Genomic DNA, 24,775 nt, shown 5'->3' with positions numbered 1-24,775 from the left:
GTCATACAGGGCAAAAACCATATGGATTAGAACCAGGATACAAACACAAATATACTGAAAATTATTTATATTTAGCACTCACTTTAACAAGTCTACATGTGTAAATTTCACTGAATGATCATGAACAGGAATTCTGCAATGAATATGATCATGTGCTCAGTGTGCTGTATTACATTACTCACATATTCTTCTTTTAATGTTTGTAAAGCAGTTTTGATCTGCCCCTTTATTCTGATCTGATATTTTGAAGTTTGAAAAGATCCATCTGCTCTTATATTTTCCATCATATTACATCCACTGCTCACACCATAAAGCATTTCACTTGATATATGGTGCCATTTTCTTGAAAAGTAAAGACTGGTCCACAAACTAACTATCTTATCAATAAAACGAGTCTGTGAGACAATGTTCATATTTGAAGAAACCTGTCTGTTAGAAATGGGTCATATAAAGTTGCTATAAATAGCAAATAAAAAGTACTCTTACTTTATTCTTATGCAGCAGTCTTCTTTTTGAGAATATTCTCAATTTATATGATGACAAACAACTTTGTATTGCTTTATTTTAATTTTATTTGTTAATGTACTAAAAAGAGTAATCTTTATACAGGTAAGTATAAAACATAATTTAGTGTTACAAAGCATAATTATTATGCCAAAAGCAAAATGGTTGGCATGTATGCAAGCTTTGTATTGTCTGGTTGGGCAAAGTACACTGAAAATCAAACTGATGTGAGATGTTGTTAATATTAAGCTGCATACAAGATCTGGTTCAAATCTAGTCATCATAATAAAGTTTGGTGGTAGAAACTAAGTTGTTTAATGATGAATGGATGACAAGATTACAATGAGAATCCATCTTGATGAAGTTGGTGGGTTTTCTTAATTAAACCCTCATACCAAATATGAATTCAATCCATGGAATTCTTTGTAAGTTACTAAATGGAAACTAAGTTTGCCACATGATGTGACTGATGGACACAGGCAGCACTATATGTCCATCCAACAGATATGGTGAGGACATAAAAAAATGCACAAGTCTGATCGAGTAGCAAAACAGTTATCCCTGGTGTTGTTCTCTATATACTATATAATTTAACCTGTTCCCAACCATTCATTCCAACATACCTTGTACATAAAGTGAAAAATTATTTATAGCCCTTCTTAGCAATTAAATATTGTTTACCTCCAAAGTACATCCCTTTTGTACAGCGTTTGACTTCTACTTCACCTGCTTCTGGGTTATTCTGCAAGTAAAGTGCAAAAAAATGTATCATTTTCTAACTATCAGGTAAAGAAAGGTACAAAAATCACAAACGAAACACTTAACCTGCAACTTAGCATATCAAAGCTCAAATTGTTGTTAGCATGGTGGAATAAGAGATAGAGTGATCTACAACAGATAAATGACTTTTATTGGGAAAAAGTAGGGAAGATGCTACCTATATACAAGGTGTAAAGCTTTACTATTACCCAGGACTTTGTTGCCATCAAGCCTACATACATGTATCAAGAGAGTATTCCATATGCAATTTCCAACCAAAACAAAAATATTCAAACCCAGTCCAAATTTTTGAATTCATAGTACTGGATTTCTCTGAATAGGAACTTAAAATGCTTATCAGATTAAAGACTAAATAATTGGACTCTCTCTCCCCCACACCAGTATGGGGATAGGTCTCAGAAATTTAAATCATGATCCAAGACTAAATCCCCAAGCATTAGAGTCACATGGGTATGATTCTATCTTAAGAAACATGTGCATTACTGGGGGTCGGAGGGAAAGTGTTTCTGAATAAGAAAATTTACAAATTACAATAAACACACTGATAGCACATGAATTTATGTGCACGGTAAGATACATTTACCAAGTCCCTATATCACATTGGTTAACTGTAAGAAAATTACCGGTATGCTTCTATTAAGAATGCAGATCCTATACATGTTAGAAAATCAAGAATGTATGTATGTATGTATGTATGTATGAATGTATGTATGTATGTATGTATGCATGATGTTTCATAGCACATCTGCATAATCCTCACTGTACAGTGCCAATTATTAAAAACATTAGTAAAAATTAATCATAGCTTTATGTTCCCTCACATCAATCCTTTGTTACAGTCTTACTGTATAATGTGCAGCCGAATTGCTTTACCCAAGGTACCTTTTCACAGTCTATTACCCCCCTGGCCACTTTCATCCCATCTTTTATCCTCATTCTCTAATATGTATTGACAACTGGCACACTTACAATAAAGCATGCACTAATACTTGCACACAAATAAAGATGGACTAAATCAAGGACACTGAATGTCTTTGAAAATGTAGGACCAAAAGAAAAACATGAAAATATATAATTACTATACAACTTTAAATCCTCAAAAGTTTGCAAAAGCTAACAGAACAAAAATAAAATTTTATAATTTTTAACATCATTGTTGGCTTCCAAGCTTCTGGAAAGGAAAGAGAAAACACAAAAAATTGTCCTCTAATATGCAGCAATACTGTCATATCTTTTTATCCTTTCAAATTACATTTTGTACCACAGTTAGAATGCCTGCAGCATCAGGAAAATTGAGCATTCAAGAGAAAGCAAATGTAATCCAATAATCTGTAAATACCAAATGGAGTGGCATGAGAAAGAAAATCAATTTGTGCTTGTAATTACTTGAAATTTTAAACTTTCAAACCTGGTCATGACAGCTTACAATTCCTACAAAAACTGAAAAGAGTACTGCTATAAACTGTTCATAAATTTTACATTTCATTTATGTTTTCTGCTTGATTCAGATGTTGAAAATTTTTGAAATTATGATGGTGTTCAAAGCAAAAACTCTGAAAGTAAAAAAAAAGTATTAAATGGTTGGCTCCCAGTACAAAAATAAAGTGGACTGTACAAGGGGTTACATGAAACATACTTCAAATGCAAGTATAAGAGGCCCCAGTGGGCATTATATGGTTCACATCACTCACACTGAACTTGAAATCAAATATAACCAGCAACTGGCAGCTTAATCTAGGTTCAAAGATGTTTTTCACCTGGTTGCATAAAACTAAAACTTTAAAAAATTTCTATAAGGAGTATGAAGGCACATCCTTTAATTATTTTGTTTGGGGGGAGACACATCTTCATTAGGTCACACTTTGAAATGACCACTATGATGCCATTACATAATAGCTGGCTTGATTTATCTATTGCTCTACAAAATGTAAAGATGTCAAAATTTTAGAAAAAGTAATCTGGGTAATGATCCAGGTACCCGATCAAAAAGAAATTATATTAAGTGTGAACCTGAACTGGTTTTTGTTGTAAGTTCATACATGTCAACCCCACCTGTGAAGATACAAGCGTAATTATTACTAACATGAGTGACAAAAAGTGCAATCTGATCATAAAAAGAGCAATCTATATACTACAAGTAATAATTACAGAAAACTTTATGAAAAATGTACATTTATTTTTGCTACTTACCCGGAACTCTATGTGGATTAGTATGAGAATGCAGACACAAAATAAAATGATAAATTTATATATACAAAACATTCACTTTAGCTAGTCTACATCACATGTTTAACTTTCGCTGAGAGGTTGTAAATTCAAGTCCACAAATTCTAAATGCTTTGTTAGATCATTGTAGAATTCCTCTTTCAAAATTTGAAAAGCGCTATTGATTTCTCCTTTTCCTGATGCAACATGTTCTTCAGCTGAACAAATTCTCTCTCCTGTAACATTTTTAGTCAAATAACATCCACAAGTCACACTGATAAAGCCCATTTCAGTAAATATTTGGCACCACGTTTTTTTCCAATCAAGACTGGTCTGCTACTTAAGTGTGTATCAAACTATAACGAATCTGCAACACCTTATTTCAAATTCAAGAAACCCCTCTGTTTTCTTAGAAATGTGTCACGTACAATTACTATAAATAGAAAGTAAGGAAATTGTTTGACTTACATAGCCAAATGGTCGCAAATGTTGAAAATATAAGATCAGTAGACAGAGGTCAAACTGTACTCATTATTCTGTCTCATGCTCACTCCTGACATCGTCAAATATAATCTTTGATCTGAACTTGGAATCTGTGTTTTATTTACATGAAGTAAACAGGTACCCTATAGATCACTGTACTACCCAGTTAATTATGAATGGGTGGGTACCTGGGGACCGAGGTACCTGATGAACAGTTAGAAATAGGAGAAGACGTTACTCTTTATTAAAACTATTTCGTACCAATGACATGAGCAGAAATTAGTCTTTTATTATCACAGGAACTAATGTGAAATCATCAACATACACTCAAGAAGCATACATACAATCTGCACCTTAGATTAAGATTTTGATGCATCATGTGTAAACAGCCAGTGATTAATGACCAGTGGAAAGGCAGTGACCAGTACAAAATGGTACCAGGTGACAGGTCAACAGTTGGGTCAGCAACCAGTCAGGTGACATAAATATGTCAGAGCCTAATTCATCATCACTCTTCAAGATGTGGTGCTGCTCCTTCCATGCAGGAGGATGTGACATACTACCCAAGAAGTATGGAAGCATACAACATGCTACCCAAGGACTAAGTCCAGCAGCGCACTTCCTTCCTAGTGAAATTAAGAAACATGCTACTGTGAATAGAAGTTTCAACTTCTCATTTTTTGGGAAGATTTGTGTGTGTGATTTGGACTTTTAACGTAGCTTTAACAATTTTTCAGTCATATGGCTACAATGTCTGCAGTGTGGCAGTTTATAGTGATGTCTAGCACAGGGGCATCAAGCTGCAGACATGTAGCATCATGTCCCACCCAATCACATTATCCTGACACACAAACCTCTTAACGCTGAGTGCTTAGTGAGGCAGCTGTTAGTACCATTTTTATAAGTCTTTGGTATGACTTGGTCGGGGATCGAATCTGTGACCTCCCGCATTCTTTTGGGGGAGATGAAATCTATACCTCAAAATGCTTCTGCTGCTGGTTCGTTCTCCATTAATTCTATCTGTAAAGCTAGTTCTTCCACAAGACACTAAGGTATCAGCTGCAGTTGTTCAAATATGTATACAGGGTCCTTGTGCACTATTTATTAAACTTAAAAAAATAACCTCACCACTTTTTATATCTTAAAGTTTGACTCTGATTATCAATGTAAGCCCAAATGTTTTGCACAACTTTATGGGTCAGACTACAATTACTATAGTTTTATTTACTTTTTGTAATACAGTAAAAGCTGTTATGAGAGACTGCCCCTTCTGTCAATTATAAAACGGTCTCCCATAACACTTTTGTACAAAAGACCAGTTCCATTTTAGTTGAAGGTTCTTCCATTGTTATGAAGCTACTTGGTGTTAATATTGATAGTGCTCCATTGTAAAATCAACTGTAAAGTCAGTTTTGACTAGGCTTTGGGAAAATATGAAAAATGCGCATTGCATAATAATTAATGAAATAACAAGAAACCATTCTCTCATCCATAAACAGAATGATTTACTCAGGGACAAAAATCAATGGCTTAATTCAAAAAAGACACACCAGGATTAACTCTATATACAAAGTGTGTAACCAGTTCACACCAACTTGAGTAGATGACAGCTTGGTGACTGGGATGTAATCACTGTAACATCAGGAAAACACCCCCCCCCCACAAAAAAACCAACAACCATCACAAGCCTTTAACACTATCAATTAAATCCTGCAAATTATTCTCACTTGCTGATTTAACAGACAAAGATTTTATTCACCCCCCAGGCAATACGGATTAACTCTAAAGACAAAACAATATATGCAACCACTACCTTAATTTCGGCACTATAATGGCAATTCAAGATATGTACAATAGCCTGGTTTACAGCTTGTACCATTTGTCCTTTTATACAAACTGGTAGTCAGAATCCTTTTTTTGTTTTTTCAAGTGTTTTTGATCAGAACTATCCTTACTATTCAAGCAATCGTTGTTACAAATGATTACATAAAAGTCATTGGTGTCTGTTTCTGTTCAGCAGCAGAGAGGGTGAACAGACCACTTAAGGGAGTGGTCACCCTTGTGTTTGGACCAAAAAAAAATAGTGACCCTTCATAGAGGTCAATACCACATCTACGATTATTGTTTGTCCCAAACAGAATTGTAGACGCCCCTTCTCTGCTGCTATTCATGTTGTAAAAGAAATTTTAAGTTTGATGAATATTTTTCTTTACATCTGAATCATGGGAATCTTCGGAATCTTCGGAATTTGTTCTATGTTTCAAGTAATATTCAAGTTCTGATGGTGGTTTTTCTATTTTTGGATTTATGTTCTTTCTGTGTTTATAATATATCATCAAACTTCTGTATCGATCTCCACCGCAATTTTTGCAAATCTGATATAATCCTCTAATGCTGTTGTTACAACCAACACAACTTCGTGGACCAGCATGAAGGTTTTTCTTTATAAGATAATTATGTTTCTTGCAATATTCTCCACGGCATCTTTATCACATTTGTTAGTGGTTCCTTGACGCAGCCACGCACAGTTGTTCATTATATTAATGATATATTTTTAATTAAATTTACACCTCTTCTGTTGATATTAATTAAAAGATTGATATATTATATTAAAAAAATAATGGTACATTCGGAATCTCATACTGCAAGAATAACTCGAGAACGATTAGAAGCAATTAAAAAATTTCTTCCTGTCAGAGACTCATTCAGAAAAAATCTGCAAGCGCAGCAAGAAGCACAAGTTGAGTATGAAGAAGAAACTAAAAAACTGTTTAAGCCCGTCACTGCAGCTACTAAGAAAGTTAGAACTGTCATCAAAAAGGATCTTCTTCCGGTATCAAAACAAACTGCAGCGCTGACTGAACAGACAATGGAGATTTTACGAAATCTTCCAACTAATATAGCTGCGGCTCAGCCTCCACCTGTTGGTGAGGAAATACCTGAAGAAATTGGAAAACTTCGTACTGAAGTCGCCGATGTGAGAAAAAAACTTGCATCTGAATCCAAATCAACAGAAAAAAGCTTAGAATTAATTGCAAGATTTAACGAAGGAGTTGTTGATGTTATTAGAAATACTGAAAGAGAAAAATTACCTGAGATGATATTAAATAATATATTTAATAAATCTAGTATTTTAAAACCCCGTCATGAAAAAATAAATGATGATAATTTCATTAAATGGATATATCGCGTATATTACAACAAAAAACAAGCTAGAGGTCCAGAATTCAAAAGTCTTGAAGGAGAAGTAAAAATACTTTACAGAGAGAGACTGAAACAACCAGAACAAGAAGAATTCTCCCAGTATCAGCTTCCTCCACCTCTGCAACAAATAGAACAACAACAATCTTCTTCACCGCAGGAAGAGATGATGTTGAAATCACCTTTTGATAAAATAAAACAGATGACAAGAGAGGTAAAGCAAATGATGAAAAAAAAAATGGAGAAAAAAACTAAACAGGAAAAAAAATTACGTTCACTGGGTGAAGAAAGAGATCCTGACGATGATCCTCCTGGCGCTGTAGGAAGTGGTTTTCTGACTGCAGTGCCAGGAGAAAATAATTTTGTTTGTCCTGATAATATCATCAATGACATGTCACGGTTAGAAGTTCTCATAGGAGGAAAACGTGCCGGAAATAATTCACCAGAAATAATTAATGAAGCAGCTGATATTTGTCGGCGATTATTTCAAGGTGGTATCATGGATATCGGCGTTTACCGAGAATTTATCGATGAACTTGTTGATGACTAGTTGTTAGATAAATAGTAAATAAAAATAAGATGATAATACATAATAATCATCGCAAACCTGTACAGGTCAGAGCGGTAAACTCACGATTACCAATCTATAGAGCTACTTACGGAGATGGACTTGGCGATGTTATTCAGGGATTATTTACAAGGATAGCTCCAAAAGTAGCACCTGTTGCAAAACAATTATCGATGAAGGCTATTGATATTATTCGTGATAAAGCTCCTGGTGCAATTGTCAATGTTGCTTGTAAGGCGTTCTCGGCGATCAAAGAAAGACTAGCACGATTATTGCGACGAAAACAACAACCGGTAAAATTACCAAGTACTGAGGTGATGCCTGCAGATGTCAGTAAAATAATAAATCAAGCTGCAAATCAAAAACTAGCGGAATTATCTGAAGAAGTGGAAAAAAATATAACAGCAAATTTAATAGCAGGAAGCGGTCTTCGTCGACGATGATCACCATTTGGAAAAATGGTAATTATAATAAAATGTTCAAGCGCGAATCAGACCCAGCATTTGATATGGAGGCACCTGTCCTTAAGTATGAATCTGTGCATGATTATCAATTTTATTCCTATAACGCAATACAACCAAATCTGCGGGGGAGAATCGAATTACAGGTTCATGATACAAGTAGATATTTCTTGCCCGCTGAAGCGTTTATTGAAGTAGAAGGTAGACTTGTAACGAATGTTGTAGCTAATACGCCATATGATGCCAATTTGCGTGTTGGTTTTGTCAACAACGGAATTATGGCACTGTCTGATAGCGCCACATACATGATTGATGGAAAAAATATTGAATCGATTCAGAAGGATGTTGATGTTGCTACAACAATAATTGGTCTAGCGAGATATTCTGACGACTTTACAAGATCAGCCGGTCCAACAATGATGTTTGCCAAGGATATTACTGACAACGCTAATCATGTTCAATATATTAAGTTACAGACACCACAAAATACTGCATCTAATCCACAACCAGCTGATTTTGAACACGAAGACAGACCGGGTGCTGCTTTTGATATTATAAAAAGTGTTAGTGCGACTTACAACCTGGGATTTGCAACACGCCGAGCAGCGCTGTCAGGAGATAATAGAAATTTTTCGTGTGCAATTCCATTATCTCACATCTTTGGATTTTGCAGAAATGTTAGAAAGGTAATCTTTGGAGCTAAACACACAATTGTGCTCGTAAGAAAAAATAATGATAATGATGCAATCTGGCGAGGTGCTGGTGTTGCTGAGGGTAAAGTAAATATATCAAAAATCTCATTGTGGATGCCAGTAATGACACCATCTATTACTGAAGAACAAAAATTACTATCTTTTATGGATCAAGGCGGTAAATCATTGCTATCATGGTTAACAGTAACCACAGATGCTGCTCAAAGCAATATTAATGGTTTATTTACATGGCATATAGCATCACAACAGGGTGTTTCTGCACCACGACATATTTTTATTGCGCTGCAAGATATTGACCGGATAAATAATCAAGAACGTTCACATATGATATTTGATAACCTTGGAATTAATGAAGTTTCCTTGCGGATAAATGGACATCAAGAACCGGCTGAGGATATATTGTTAAATTTTGAACAAAATCATGTAGCGCGTGCATATCATCGTTTGATGTCATTTATGGGACGTGATCAAAATATAGATACCGGTTTGCAAATATCACAACTAGATTTTACAGGTCTATGTCCGATTTATTATTTTTCGCTGGAGCATCTTGATTTATCCAAGCAATCTGTCGTTGATATACACTTTCGAGCTCATGTTACTAACCCGCCAGGTGGTGGTGCTTTCTACAGAGCAATCGCGGTCATACTTAGCGATAAAGCCATGTTACTTGAAGGTGGTAGTGGTCGAATGAGAGTCGTTGATGCACCAGTGGAAAATCTTTAATTATTCAGAAAAATATTATTTATATAAAAATGTCGTATAGTCATGTTAATGTTACTCTGACTCCCGGTCAGGTAAAAAAGCTCCAATCAAAAACTGCCAACAAATGCGGAACTAAAATATCACTAAAACGAGATCAGATTAGTGGTGGTCCAAACAAATTATCGTTGACAAATAATCAGATTAAACATTTCAATAAAGCCCTAGAATCAAAAACCGGAGTTCAATTCCATCTCTCTCCGAGCGCCATCAAAGACATGGTTAAAATAGGTGGTATATTTCCACTTCTCGCGGCCATTCCGGCATTAATAGCTGCAGCTGCTCCAACCGTAGCAAAAGCAGCCGCGTTAGGTGCTGTTGGAACAGCTGCTGGAATGGCACTAAAGAAAGCAACAGGAAATGGATACAAAAAAAAGGGACGCGGCTTAAGATTGCCAGGATCTCGTTGGGGGAGAGGTCTAAGGCTTCCAGGATCACTTCGTTAGACGTTCCAGCATCAAATTTTGATTTACTTAATGCTGCTAAAAAATTAAAAATAAAAGCCTTTAGAGGTGTTTTATGCGAGATCAATTACCGAAACAACCAAACAAACTCAAAACAGGTATTATTAATCTAGACTCGAATTCAGGACCCAGTACTCATTGGACCGCATACGCGGTTGATCCACGTGGAATCATTTATTTTGATTCGTACGGGTTAGCTCCACCCGTTGAATTTATCAAGTATGTCGCACCACTTCACGCAACAACCAGAGTTTGGTATTCAACGCTACCCACACAAACAATGTCAGATCCGTCAATATGTGGCCGTGAAGTAATTAATGTACTCGACGCTATATCAAAATCATCCAAACCACCACATAAAGTTGTGCATGATTACACAAGTAACCGATTCGTTGTGCGTAAAGCATTTTAAACAACAGGTCTTATTATAATGGTTGATATTTACGGAAGAAGATCTTCACGCGTTAAGAAAAAACCCGGCGACATTGATCTGTCGAAGTATGTGACTAAAGATGACCTGGCTGATATCATGAACCTGGCTGGAGTTGACCCAGATGAGGTTGTTATTTTTCAAGATCGATATGGTAAACTAAAAACGAGTAATATCAAATGGAATGATATAGTTCGGCGAGTACTTGGTGCAGTTACGGATAATATTCCCGTGTTTACTGACGGTGGTAGAATCAGAGATTCAAGTATATCGTTTGCAACAATTAGAGATGAAATTGCAAAAAGTGTTGCTAATCGCGTGAGAAACACCGGTGACACAATGACAGGTGAACTCAGCATGAACGGAAATAAAATAGTAGTTTTAAGAGATCCAACATCTGACGAAGACACAGCAACAAAAAAATACGTCGACAACGTGGATGGAAAACTATCCACGCTGCGGGCTGAGTATGACATTCACGTGGGCACGTTTACAAGACTTCAAAGAAATTTTCAAAAAACCGACGAATCCATAAATAAATTCTTTGGAACTCCTCCCGTCATCGATATAAAACTTTCTGATATCAAAACTAACCTAGACACGATCAAACGAACACAGCTAGACATCATAGCGGGAATTCCTGAGATTATCAATAAAACCAATTTGATTAAAATTCCAGCTGGAATAACTCGCGGGCATATCACAAACATCGCATGCACGGTATCATCGGGATTTGCAACATGGTCGCAGCAAAATAATACTATCAAATATACCGCAACAGTCACTGGCGTGTACAGGCTGTCTGTGTTTAGTGCTGCAAAATTTGAAATATTTACAATGTTTCCATGGCGTCATTCCAACGACAGGTTTTCCGGGGTTGTATCTGTTATATTAAATAGCGGAACCGAAGAAATTTTTATTCTGGAAGCAGCTGATAAGAAATTAAACGCAACATCTTACTGGTGGTGTTTGGAATTTGTAGCTGAAACACCTCAATTGGTTACTGCATAAAAATATATATGGACGGTGCACAATACAGGTACAATCAAGCACGTGAATGGCAGGCGGCGCTAAAAAATCAAGTTGATCAATATACAGTAAAAGTAAAAAAATACTGACGACGATTAGTTATCGTTGACGTGATTGTTTATTCAGTATCCGCTGTTGTTGCTGGAACTGGTGTCATATTATCAGCGGTGACAATGATGGCACCAGTAGCTGTAACTATTTGTATTTCAGCAGCAACAACTATTGCAGGTGTGCTTAATATCATCGCAAAAAAAATATGTACTTGCACGAATGAAAAATTATCCGATTACAAAATAAAATTACATACAGCGACGGTAGCATACTCGAAATTATCCTCGTTGTTATCAGCGAGTCTTAGTGATGGAATTATATCTGATTTCGAATTTTCAATGATGACCAAAATATACAACGAAGGTATCGGTATTAAAGATACAAGTATTAATAATGACAGAATTGCTCCAGCAGATCGTGACCAACACAACTCCGCCAAAGATAACGATGATCTCGGTAAGTTCAACTAATCCTGAATTTAGTGTTAATTTTCCTACTGCAATTCCAGTAAAAGAAATAGCACTAGCGCAATTACGAGTATATTACAGCTGGCCAAATATCAGATCAAAATCATTTAATGGTACACCAGCAAATAATTCGCTTGTATTTGCTAGTAAAAATAAACCCGATGGAACACCTGACTGGGTTGTTGTTGGAATACCAACTGGCAGTTACGAGATTGAAGAGATCAATGAGGAATTTCAACGTAGAATAAAATCAATAACGGGAAAAGAAGCAAAAATATCAATTAATGTTCATGAACCGACCCTGTCCTCGACGGTTGAAATACATTCTCCCGATTATGCCGTTGATATTTATCAGTCCACGATAAGATCCGTGCTAGGCTGGCCTGAAATATCACCACCGATAACACCGATACCACCAGAACCGAAAAAGTCTGATTATGTCACGGACAGTAAATCATAACACGGAGTTTTACCATTATACGAGGAAAATTTAATTCAGCTAAAAAATGCAACATTGGGTAGTATATTTGAATTTCACAGTAAGGATAATATTATATGGTTTTTTACTCATGAAATAATCTCCAAGAAGGAACAGCTAAATACTTTGATGTACGCCTAGATGAGATCAATGATTACTTCAAATTCATTGATCAAGAACATAAAATACAACTACATCGACTACGGCAACTTTTCCAAGAACATCTTTTGATATAACTTCACGCAGTGGAATTATTAAACAAACTGAGATATTAAATCAGCTCACATATGACATGGAATATTTTAACCAGCGATTAATTCAGGCGATAAATGATCATGTTGACAGCGATACAAATAAATATAAGCAGCAATTTTTAGACTTCTTTAGAATACCAGAGGCGAATTTACCGAATTTTAAACTTCCTTGGTATAACGTAACCGAGTTAAGAAAATCTGTCAGTGATGTCATTGATGAGAACTTTCCTAAAATACATGATGCATGGAGAAAAATAGCACCACCTCCAACTGTTCTTAGATATGATAATGATCCACATGGCGGCGGAAGACACGTATCTCCGGGAATCGTTAATATAACGCCGACGGTCGCGGTCAATCTGGTTTGTGATGTAATCGATGGCAGCTATCAAATAGATCTCGGAAGATCAAATCAGGCTCAACAAGGATACATCCTGTACATGTTCACACCATAAGTTTCCCCTGGAAGTTTAATCGTGCAAGAACCAACTAATCCTGTGTATCTACGGTGTCACAATAATATGTTAACACGAATAAATTTTAAACTCACAGACCACCTTAATCGCTTAATTGACATACGTGGAGAAGAACTTGTGATAAATCTGTATGTGAAATCGTAGATCTTTGATCTTAATATTATGTAATGGAGGGTTTTTACACACGAGGATTTCAGACTCAAATTTTCAAAAAAAAAAATAAAATATTTTTTTATTACTAGTACAAATTAATCAGATTGTGTGTTTGGTACAAATTAATCAGTCTTGCAAAAAAAATATTTTTTTTTCTTAAAATTTAATTCTAGCCCACACGTGGTCAGCGTTGACAGGGACCCCAGTTACCAAAACTTTCATTTTCATTATCACCAGTCAATATGATGGTTGAATTTTGCTGAGCGGGGGGTTTTACGGTTCCCCCATTATTATAAAAATTGCAATTATGCGCACCACCGACAAATTGTCAGCCATGGGGATTCGATCCTGGACCGCGAGCGTCACAGTCCAATACCATACTGATTGAGCTATCGAACCTTGTTACGAACATATGTTTCGGAAGTTAATATATAGCTAAGGAACCAATATTTACACTAAAACAGCGGTTTCTGAATAATAACAGTTTCTGTATTTATAACAACAGTTTCTGAATATAAAACAGCGTTTTTCCTAAGCAGACTGCGAATCAATAATGACAGCAGTCCTAAGCGGCATGAACACACCTGCAGATTGATTTATACCATAACAACGGTTTCTGTTCTGTACCTGTATTACAGCTTCCCTGCGGATCAATAACATTATCATGATTTCTCGTAATGTTGTATGATGGGAAATATTTAAAAACCATAATTAATACTTCTACGAGTAATTAATTACGACGTAATTAGTTAAACTGACTAATTACGATCATAAAAAAATCAAAAATCTACGAAGAAAACTATATATTACAAAGTAATCTCCCTTTTATATAATCAAAAATTCAGTAGTATACAATCAGACAGTACTGGGCCCCCTCAAATAATAAATGGTTTTGATAGTTTATCTCGTTAACAATACTGAAAGGTAATTTTCTGTTTATATTTTTTCGAGAAAGTAGATCTGGTTATATTTTCTGCTACGTATTTTACCACACGCGAGTCAATATCAAAATATTTATCAGCTGAATGCATCGAACGAAATATTATTTCTTCACCAGTTTCTGTGTTTGTAGAATTTACCGCCCTTCTAGAAACTGTCTTACATCTTCCAGTATTACCACGTGCAGAGTTCTCGCTTTGCGTGATAGCTTGTAAATTGGATAGGGAGTTATTTTGAGGATCCCCGTCAATATGATCAATAACAAGGCCATCTTTGATCACTCCAAAGAAACATTCGTAGATGAAACGATGACAATAATAATGTTTCTTCCTAACAGTAAACATTAGATAACCAGCATTAGTAACATTACCAACTGGTCTCTTCAACCTACAATTTCTGATGATACCATTAATATTTGATTCATAGTTTGTTATGACAGGATGTGGGACAAATTTATTTTGCTCCATTATAATAATATTATTTGTTTAAATCATTGTTTGTCTGAAATCTTGATATATAATCCTCCACGGATTTTATAGCGTTTTCACCGTTATTATTTTTTTTGTCATAATATCTTTTAAGTTCTCTGAAACGTTTTCCACCGCACTTTCCACATAATCCTGTTTTTCCTCGCACTCCAATACCACACCGCAGACATGGTATTGGTCCTAGACTTCCTCGTCGTATGTTTTGTGAGTGCATCCAACAAAATTCCTTTCTGCAGGATTTGTTGCATCGATTTACTGAGCCGATCATCAACCATCTGCATTGAGACACTGTATATATAATATTTTTTATTTTAAATATTTGTTTTAATTATATGAACGAGTTTGAGAGATTATCCCAAACTAGGCCTGTTAAATATAAATTCAACTTCGACAGATTATCTTCTGACTTGCCAGTGCGAGATTTGGTTGATCCGAAAAATAAAAGTCTGATCTCGAAAATTCACGACGCCAAGAAGGAATTTTACACGGATGGTGCATCTCATACATGGTCAACGTTCAAGATTATACGCAACACTGACTTTGTCACAGACGCCACAATGAACGACAAGCGAGCGGCAACTATCATTAACTACATCGCTGAATATAAGGGTAATCAAAAATATTTCTTCAGAGTAAAATTTATTGTATTAACAGAAACAGGTAGTTGGATTATCCGTTACAAATATGATCCTGTCCTTGGCAATAATAAAACTGTCATATTAAGTAAAAATTCCAGACCGGGTCTACTGACGGGTATTGACAAACCGTATTATGAGCGAGCATATCCTGTAACAGTGGTTATTTATGGAATCTATGAGATAAATAAAAAACCCAATGTTGATAAACTAGCGCCGATGAAATTTTCAAGGTTAAATTGTGTAGCCGAACGAGTAATAGAACACTTTACAAACGCGATGCGTGGAAATGGATTAACTGATTTAAGGCGTGAAAAAATAAACTCGTGGGCTGATTCAGTTAAGGATACTGGTGCTACAATAAAAGATGTTGCTGAACTAGGAAAACTATTAAAAATTCCAATAACCGTAGCGACAATAACGGGAGAAATTCTGTACGAATCTAAATATAAATCGAAAGGAGCTCCAATAAATATTATCGATCATAACGCGCACGCATGGACTAGTGCAGTAACAATATTTCCACGTGATTGAACTGTTAGATTTTACCCCCCAGATAATTCTGGGGGAGGTATGTTTGATTTTATTAAAGAAATAAGTAAAACCGATCCTGTATCGGTATGGTTATTTAAAAGTAATGAGGAAGGTGAATTTGATCAGTTTGTCAAACCAAACGGTGAAATATATCGAACAGAATCTTTTTTGATGACGAGATGAAAAATCTTGCGGAGATGTTTTTAGAGTGCAAGCACGCGGAAAATACTGAAAAATTACTAATTGTTTTACCATTCCATCTGTTGCGGCTCATTTCGCTAGAGAAAAAAATTCATGGAAACCAACACGATTTGATTTACTCGAGGACGTACGCACAAGTTGCGTCGAATACGGACATGGCGGATTATGGAATACCAAATATAATTACAATGATGTTATTTCGGTTGATATGGTTGCATGTTATCCAGGAAGTTTTCTGGGATACGGAGATTGTTCTGTGTACTTTGAAAGATTTGGTCACCCTACAAACGAGATGACGTGAGTGGCAATTAATGGACCATTACCTGATTTTGATCTGACTGGATTTGCTTGTATTGAATCATTCGAGTTTAACGAAAATCTTCACAAGATTTGTTATGTTTGGTTTGGTAGACATTTTTGTGAAAAATGTTGGGCACCTATAGTTTTATTACGATATATGCTAGATTGTATGATACTGACATCGTTGGTGGTCAGTGAGGCGATTATATCATATCATGCACAAACCAAAGTTTGGTTGCCCATGTCAGATTCTGAAGTTATTAGCGAGTTTAAGGAAAAATATCCTCATATTTCCGAAGATGATATTCCTAATAAACTCAAAACTGCAAAAGATCTCGGTAGAAAAATTATAGGTAAATTTACTCAAGGTGGTGCATATGATTATAAAAGACATCACGCACGATTAATTCTAGATGATGCCAAGTACGATTTTATAATTGCTGATACAACAGCGAGAAATATATTTGTAAATCGAGAAAGTGTTTATTTATCCGACGGAACAAAATTGGGTACGATCGTTAGTTACATAAATGACGTTTCCCCACAGTATACTCATCTAAGATCTTCCATGTTGGCTTATGTTTCCATAAATTTATTATCGATGATTAATAGATTTCCTGAGACCGCAGTCAGAGTCGCAACAGATTCGTTTTATATTTCAAGTAAATATTTAGAACCTGTTATGAAATTTACAAGTAATGATGAACGATGGGGTTCGTGGAGAATAAAAAAAGAACTATTACACAATTATGCAGAATCAGCAGATGTTCCAATGAAAGATTTTTATCGTAAGGGTAATAAAATATCAGAAATGTCGAAAGCACCATCGTTGAGTGATCCAATAACTAGATATAAGACAGTATATCTCAATGGACCTGGTGGATGCGGCAAAACGACTCGAGCGATTAATGTTTTTAGAAATTCAGATATAATCGTGCTGACACCCACACATAGACTTGCACATGAGATGAAACAGCGGCAAGTACAATCGTGTACGTATCATAGTTTCTTTCGGTGGCGCGGGGATACATGGATTCCTGAACGGATGGGAGAAAAATATATACCTAAAATAATTATTTGGGACGAGATATGTACAGTGTCATTGGATACATTAAAAATGTTTCTTGATTGGTTGTTGACGAAAAATACCGCTATAATAATGTGTGGCGATCATGGTCAACCGCCGCCTTTTGTTGGACCATCTCCACATGATTGGTTAAAAAATTTTGTTGATTATTACGAAGAAATAGATGATGATCATAGAGCTCTTGATGCAAATTTGAGGGAGTTTAAAAAATTAATCAGATTACAATCAAACAAAATTCAGTGTAAAATAATACGCGGAGTAATCTCAGAGACCTCAATGAGTGATTTTTTAAATTTATGGAGACCCACCGATGATATTGTCGCCGTTGATATCAGTGTAGTCGAAGATGCATTACACGCTGACAAATCTCCATGGGTGTTGGGATACGCTATGACGATCCACTCGTCTCAGGGATTAACTATTTCTGACACACGAGTCTGGATTGTAGACAATCGTATCGAGTGGTCAAATTTAGTCTATTTAGCGGTATCGAGGGTCAGAAAAATATCTCAATTACGTAGAATTATAATTCCTGAAATCGTTGATAAATTTAACATCATCGATGGTGATATAATAAGAAAAAAATCAATCGGATACAAACAATCTGACAAAAAAAATAAACGTGACTTTGATCTTGATGTTGAATTTATTACTGAGTTAAAACAGCAGCAGAATAATCATTGCGCCAGTTGTAATTGTATAATGTTATGGCGATATTCGAGTAATGATTCAAGACAATTTACCGTAGATAGAAAAGATAATAGTCGCGGTCATATACGAGAAAATACCATGTTGACCTGTCTTGAGTGTAATCGAAGTAGAGGCGCCAGCGCCTTGGGTGCTTGTTAAGTGATCGAAATCACTAAGTGATTTTGGCGGTAGTTGTGTATCCTCGGGGATTATTTGTAGTTGTTCACGTGTAAATCCACGTTGAGGAGCAGCCGAATCTAATCTGTAGATTGCAGGTCTACCTGAGGATCTTGTCACGGTAGATATTTTGTGTGTGGTAACACTCCAAATAGGATCAGTCACTCTCGCTTTACCACCTTCAAGTTCACCAGGCTCATATAAATATCTAACTGTAACATCACCCAATATTTTTTGTTTTTCAACATCTTTTCGTTGTGTTGGTATATTTTTTTTTGCAATTGCATTAATGGGTTTCATGTTGGTTGTTCGTGTGATCTCATTATTTAATGCAGCTATCACGCTTGGTAATCTTGCAACCCACTCGCGAGATCTTTTATCTTGAATAAATTCCCTCGCGTATTGATATCCAAATAACCGCTCAGCAAGTGTTCGATTAAATCGCTCAACAATTGCCTGATCACGATGAATTGCAGTATGACCTCATCGTATTTTGGTATTATGTTGTTTCATCAACGATGATACTGGACCAAGAAATTCCTTACCAGGATCAACCTGTAGTAGCTGTGGCCATCGCAGACCACCTTGTGGTCCGAGTCCTCGTTGATAAATTCGTTCAAACGCATCGGCTACTTCAGATGATGTTTTCGTTGATAGAGGTTCTGCATCTTTATATCTACTTGCAACATCAACTACGGTTAGCGCGTATTTGTATGTTTTTCTACGCACAGTATCATGCGGTAAAAACAGAATATCAGCTTGATGAACTTCATTAGGAACACTGACATCGAAATACGCGTACTGAATTCGTTTAGGACGTGGTAGATAAATTTGCCATATTGCTTGTTTGGATAACCACGTTTTAGCAGTAGAATGTTTAACCGCTGCTGCATCAGCAAGTTTACCAATTGCTACTTTGCCTCTCCAGTATCCTCTTGGTGAATAATAAATCGATTCCATTATTAATTACCAGCCCCAAGCGCTAATTTACCTTTCATCGAGGATCTTACTAACCAATTAGCTAATGATTCTCTAATATTTTTATTTTTTATAGAATTTAATGCATGAATTAATTTCACATCTGCAATATGTCTATCTTGTAGATTTTTACTTTTATAAGCTACATCATGAGCGTGACAAGCTCGATCAATAGCGTTTATTGGTTCCTCGCCTGGTTTTGGTTGATCCTGATTATCAAGTCTGATATCAAGCCTGGTACCAGGACCGCAATAATTATATCCCGGTAGATGTTTTTCTCCACTGTATTTAGCCCATGGAGCACCTGGAAACTTTGACATCAAATTAGCAATATCACCACCGCGCTTATTAGGTAAAAACGAAAATTTCTTTGTACCGCATACAGAACATTTTCCACCATATGCTATTTTTTTATTTTTTGTTGTAACCGTAGCTAAATCAGTAGTTGGAGTTTTAACTCTACAACGTAAGCAATATAAATTCATGACATAATATATATATGGATATAATTGATTTCTCAGCAACAAGAAAACGAGAGCCAGTTAAACACCATCCTGCGCTACCAAATTCCATCAGAATGATTATCATAGGACCATCTGGATCGGGTAAGACGCAGTTATTACTTAATCTGATAATGAGATGGTTGAAATGGGATAAATTGTATTTAGTAGCACCATCCGCTGATGATCAACGATGTTATGATGTACTTAAAGATTTCAATGAAAACGCGCGATTACTGGATGAGGGTAATGATGTTATAGAGTTTATAACCGATATTGATGAAGCACCATCTGTAGATTCCATAGACGGATTTATTAATAATTTAGTTGTATACGACGATGTGATGCTAGATAAACAATCAAATCCAGCCAGAATATTTTCCCGAGGGAGACATAAAAATACAGACGTGATCTATGTTACTCAACGATACACACAAATTCCGAAGGTGATCAGAGACAACTGCAACATTTTAGTTGTGTTTAATGGCGTAGACACACGCACACTTAGAAATATTCATCAAACTTGGTGTGGTGGTGACATGGATATAATTAAATTCAAAAATTTCTTCTCACGAGCGCAAGCTACTCCACATGGATTTATAACAATAAATTTACATGATCCAAGAACAAGATATCGTGTGGGTCTTGATAAAATATTTGGGTAAATTTAATTAAAAAGATATCATTAATATAATGAACAACTGTGCGTGGCTGCGTCAAGGAACCACTAACAAATGTGATAAAAAATGCCGTGGAGAATATCGCAAGAAACATAATTATCTTATAAAGAAAAACCTTCATGCTGGTCCACGAAGTTGTGTTGGTTGTAACAACGGCGTTAGAGGATTATATCAGATTTGCAAAAATTGCGGTGGAGATCGATACAGAAGTTTGATGATATATTATAAACACAGAAAGAACATAAATCCAAAAATAGAAAAACCACCATCAGAACTTGAATATTACTTGAAACATAGAACAAATTCCGAAGATTCCCATGATTCAGATGAAAAGAAAAATATTCATCAAACTTAAAATTTCTTTTACAACATGAATAGCAGCAGAGAAGGGGCGTCTACAATTCTGTTTGGGACAAACAATAATAGTAGACGTGGTATTGACCTCTATGAAGGGTCACTATTTTTTTTGGTCCAAACACAAGGGTGACCACTCCCTTAAGTGGTCTGTTCACCCTCTCTGCTGCTTGTTCTCATGATATGCTCATTTATAGAACCGGATAGTGGGTCCTACTTGAAGTTTTGATAAGGCCAGCACCAGGTTATGTGTATTTTACAGGTACATTAGTCTGGTTTAAAATTAAAAATAAAACACTAAACATGAATACACAATTTCAGATACCAGTAGCCATCCTTTTTTCTTTCTCTGCATAAGCAGTCACTGGAATAAATAAAGTTCAGTGGAGTTTATCCCCGTTTATGTATATTTTGCCAGTACATCTGGTTGTGTTTAGCAGGTGGTCATTCATGACAGAGCATTTATATAATAAAATCGATCTGTTCATTACCATTGTGGTCAGAAATGACAGGTGGTTGATCATAGCAGAGGTTGCTCATAACAGTTTTTACTATACACATTTAATGAGTAGAGCTCCTTTAAGAGACTGCGTGGACTTGGTAAATCTGCACAATTAATTAATTTAAAAAATTGATGTATCCTGAATGGAGCATCCTAAATGTAATTGTTTCCAGCAATCAGAGGTGCAAACAACCACAAGATAGTGCAATATATGACACAAGTCGTGCACTCTTGCATTTAACTAAGCTGTATGATGCACCCCAAATTTCTGGTATACCGGTACTCTGACAATTTGCAGCTTTGTAAGTAAGTCAGGCTTCAGTTTTATATGATCTTATATTTGCCTTTGGACAGTGGATATAAATTTATTAAAATAAAAAAATTCCAAAATTATCTAAGCTTAATAATCTAGTCTTACATGCTACCTGAGCAAACTTTGTTGTATTAGTTAAGCTTCGTAATTGGAGTCTTAAGATTTTGGCCAAAGGACCTTCTATTGAAAGCTGAGAAACAAAAAGCAAAAAAGTAATCCATGGAAATGAAGAACAGAACATCAATTTGTTCTCCGAAGTGGTATTGTATGTGTGTGCATGTATTAGATAAGAGGCTTTCCCACATGAAAATACAATGGCAGGAAGCAACTGGCAATGGAATGATTTATAACATATCAACTAATTCTGAAGGAAGAAATAATAACTGATAAAGTGCTAGCTAGGGAGAGAAAGGTCATAAATATCTTTTAATGCAAGAAACCATACTACTGAAATTAAAAAAACCTGAAACCTTAAGACAACACAAAGCAGAATTTTTGGACAGTATATTAACCTCTCAGGCTCAGTGGACATAAATAAAGAAATTAAACAATTCCTTAGAAGGGACTGAAGCTCTATAATGACTCAAGAGCATTTATAGAAATCCAATAGGAATATGTTTTTTGACTTCTTTTATTCTTTTCAATTGCCGACTAATGAAACCATCTCAGATATTATTTTGAAAGACTCCAATGTGTGCATGTGTGTTTTCTTATATGTTTTCTGATTTAACATGGTGGTGTGATAAGTGCAGTACAAACATCTATTTCACAATCTTTAAACTTGAGCCCACATGATTTGATGATCAGATACAGCAAAGATAACACATGTGCTAAGTTTGTTTTCATCAAACTGATATTTTTTTCAACTAGTGTATTTATGGGCCATAACATGTTTTTTTTTTAAATTATGTCCATTGAACCAGATGCATTCAAGGTGTTCTTCCAATATATTCAAACCCAAATTTTATTTTTTTAAAAATCCATTTTCTGTCAAGTGCAGACTATGAGGCTGTTTATAGAAAGGTGATTAAATACAAAGTCTAATCAACTTTCCTTTCTACACACACACACACACACACACATACATAGAGTCTCTGATTCAGCCAATGTGGGTATATGAGAAAGCTTGCCAGTAGCTTCTCGTGGGTCAGTGGTTCTTTCCTGGGTTTTCCCGGGTTCTTCCTCCACCATTAATCCGAGACTCGAACCGGCACAGACAGAGGTGAGATGGCAGTGATCCGTAATAGAGAGTGCTTTAGACCACTCGGCCACTGGTATGTTATGTATTGTTCTGAAACAATTTTTAATTCTTTCTACCCCAGTGACCTCAACTTTTGACAGTATAACTAAAAATCAATAGGATTCTTCCTTAAACTAAGTGCAAATTAGTCACAAAGTTTTGAAAAAAAAGGAAGAAAGTTATGATCTGAAATCATTGTTTTTCTTTCAGTCAGACAGATGCTGACATTTGATCTTTCATGATGCCTCCCACCCAATCAACAAGATACCTCCTGCCTCAGATGCATGTCATCCACAAAGTTTGTTAACTATATTCAGCAGGAAACTCGTGTTACTAAACAGTAACCATTTTTCTTCATTTAGTCTGTCACCCTGATCTCTGTCCTTCTGACCATAAATCAAAACTGTTTCTTTTCTCAAGTACAAGTTATCCTCAAAGTTTAATAACTGTAGATGGTGGAGAACTTGAATTATTGTTTGGAAACCATTTTCCTTTTTTCAGTCGTGACCTTGATCTCTGGACTTCTGCGTCCAAAATCAACAGGAGTTTTGTTTAGCACGAGTGCAAACCATCCTCAAAGCTTGGTAACTGTATATGGATGACAACTTACATTACTGTGCAGAAACTATATTGGTAGGAGACAGATAAGCATATAGACAATATCACAAAATAATCAATGTTTAAAACAAATGTTAAGGAAGTTGCAGTGTCCATGTTCTTTACTAACAATTTCTCAGTATTCTATGGAGTAATGTTCTCATGCCACTTGAAGGATCATCAGCAAGTACACAATGTGAAAATCCTCCATTATGTAAGTTCTATATATTAACTGATGAATCACATTTACAATAATGCATGGATATTGCAAATAATCTTTATTGTTTATATTCCTATTTTATCTGTACTAGCTCTCAACTTATGTCACTGATTTTTTATATAGATCTTCTGCATTAAAACAATTCATTATCTATTTTATTAAACTCCTATACTAAGACATAAAAAGGATGTCCTGCCTGGTAGTATACTCAGTAGTTTACAACATGTTCTGAATAATTACTGGCTATTAGTTTGCTTAAAAAGGTTTACCTACTCTGTATCATATTTTATAGAGGCATTTGTGACAGATGTGGGTTATATTTTAAATGGAAAGTCTAAATCTTGTTCAATGATATTAGTGAGGTGTATTGTCCACTTTGCATACCTTGTCACAGAAAAACCAAACTGACTGTCTGCCATAAATATCATGATAATGTAAATCAATATCTGAGCTAGTACTTGTAACATGATTGTTATCAAGGTCTCTCCGCATAAGAAATGGCCACTGCATACAGAAATGAATTACTGCAGTATTGAACATGCATAATGTCCAATGCTTTATCAGGTAAAAGGAAAATGTTTCCTTTAAACTGGTTAAAAAGAAATTCAGTCATTTTCAAGAAAAATCTATTTTTACTACCAAGGACAACCCTAATTTTTACCAGATGTGACCATGACCATATCCCAAAATTGATAAGATTCCTTCTTGAACAAAGAGAAATATATATACACGTTCTTTTACAATGTACTTTTTCAGTATATAATTTAATGCTTGAAAATGAGATGCAATGGCACAATAAATTTCTACAGGAAATGAAATGCACAGGTAAAATCAATTTTGTACAACAGTGACTTGGATCAT

General features: G+C 35.6%; 1 protein-coding gene across 1 annotated transcript in view; it reads right to left on the bottom strand.

The window, feature by feature from the left end:
- Positions 1–24,775, bottom strand: part of LOC149788982 (cAMP-dependent protein kinase type II regulatory subunit-like) — a 246,554-nt gene that overhangs the window by 5,626 nt on the left and 216,153 nt on the right. Inside the window, exon 11 of the mRNA XM_089975138.1 lies at positions 1,186–1,246. Within this exon, the coding sequence (XP_089831264.1) occupies positions 1,186–1,246 (61 nt within the window). The remainder of the gene's footprint in view (positions 1–1,185; positions 1,247–24,775) is intronic.

The sequence above is a fragment of the Sinohyriopsis cumingii genome, chromosome 11 (genome assembly GCF_028554795.1).
Source record: "Sinohyriopsis cumingii isolate HCF-2022 chromosome 11, ASM2855479v2, whole genome shotgun sequence".
Taxonomy (NCBI): Eukaryota; Metazoa; Mollusca; class Bivalvia; order Unionida; family Unionidae; genus Sinohyriopsis; species Sinohyriopsis cumingii.
This window is presented reverse-complemented; position numbering and strand designations above follow the sequence as displayed.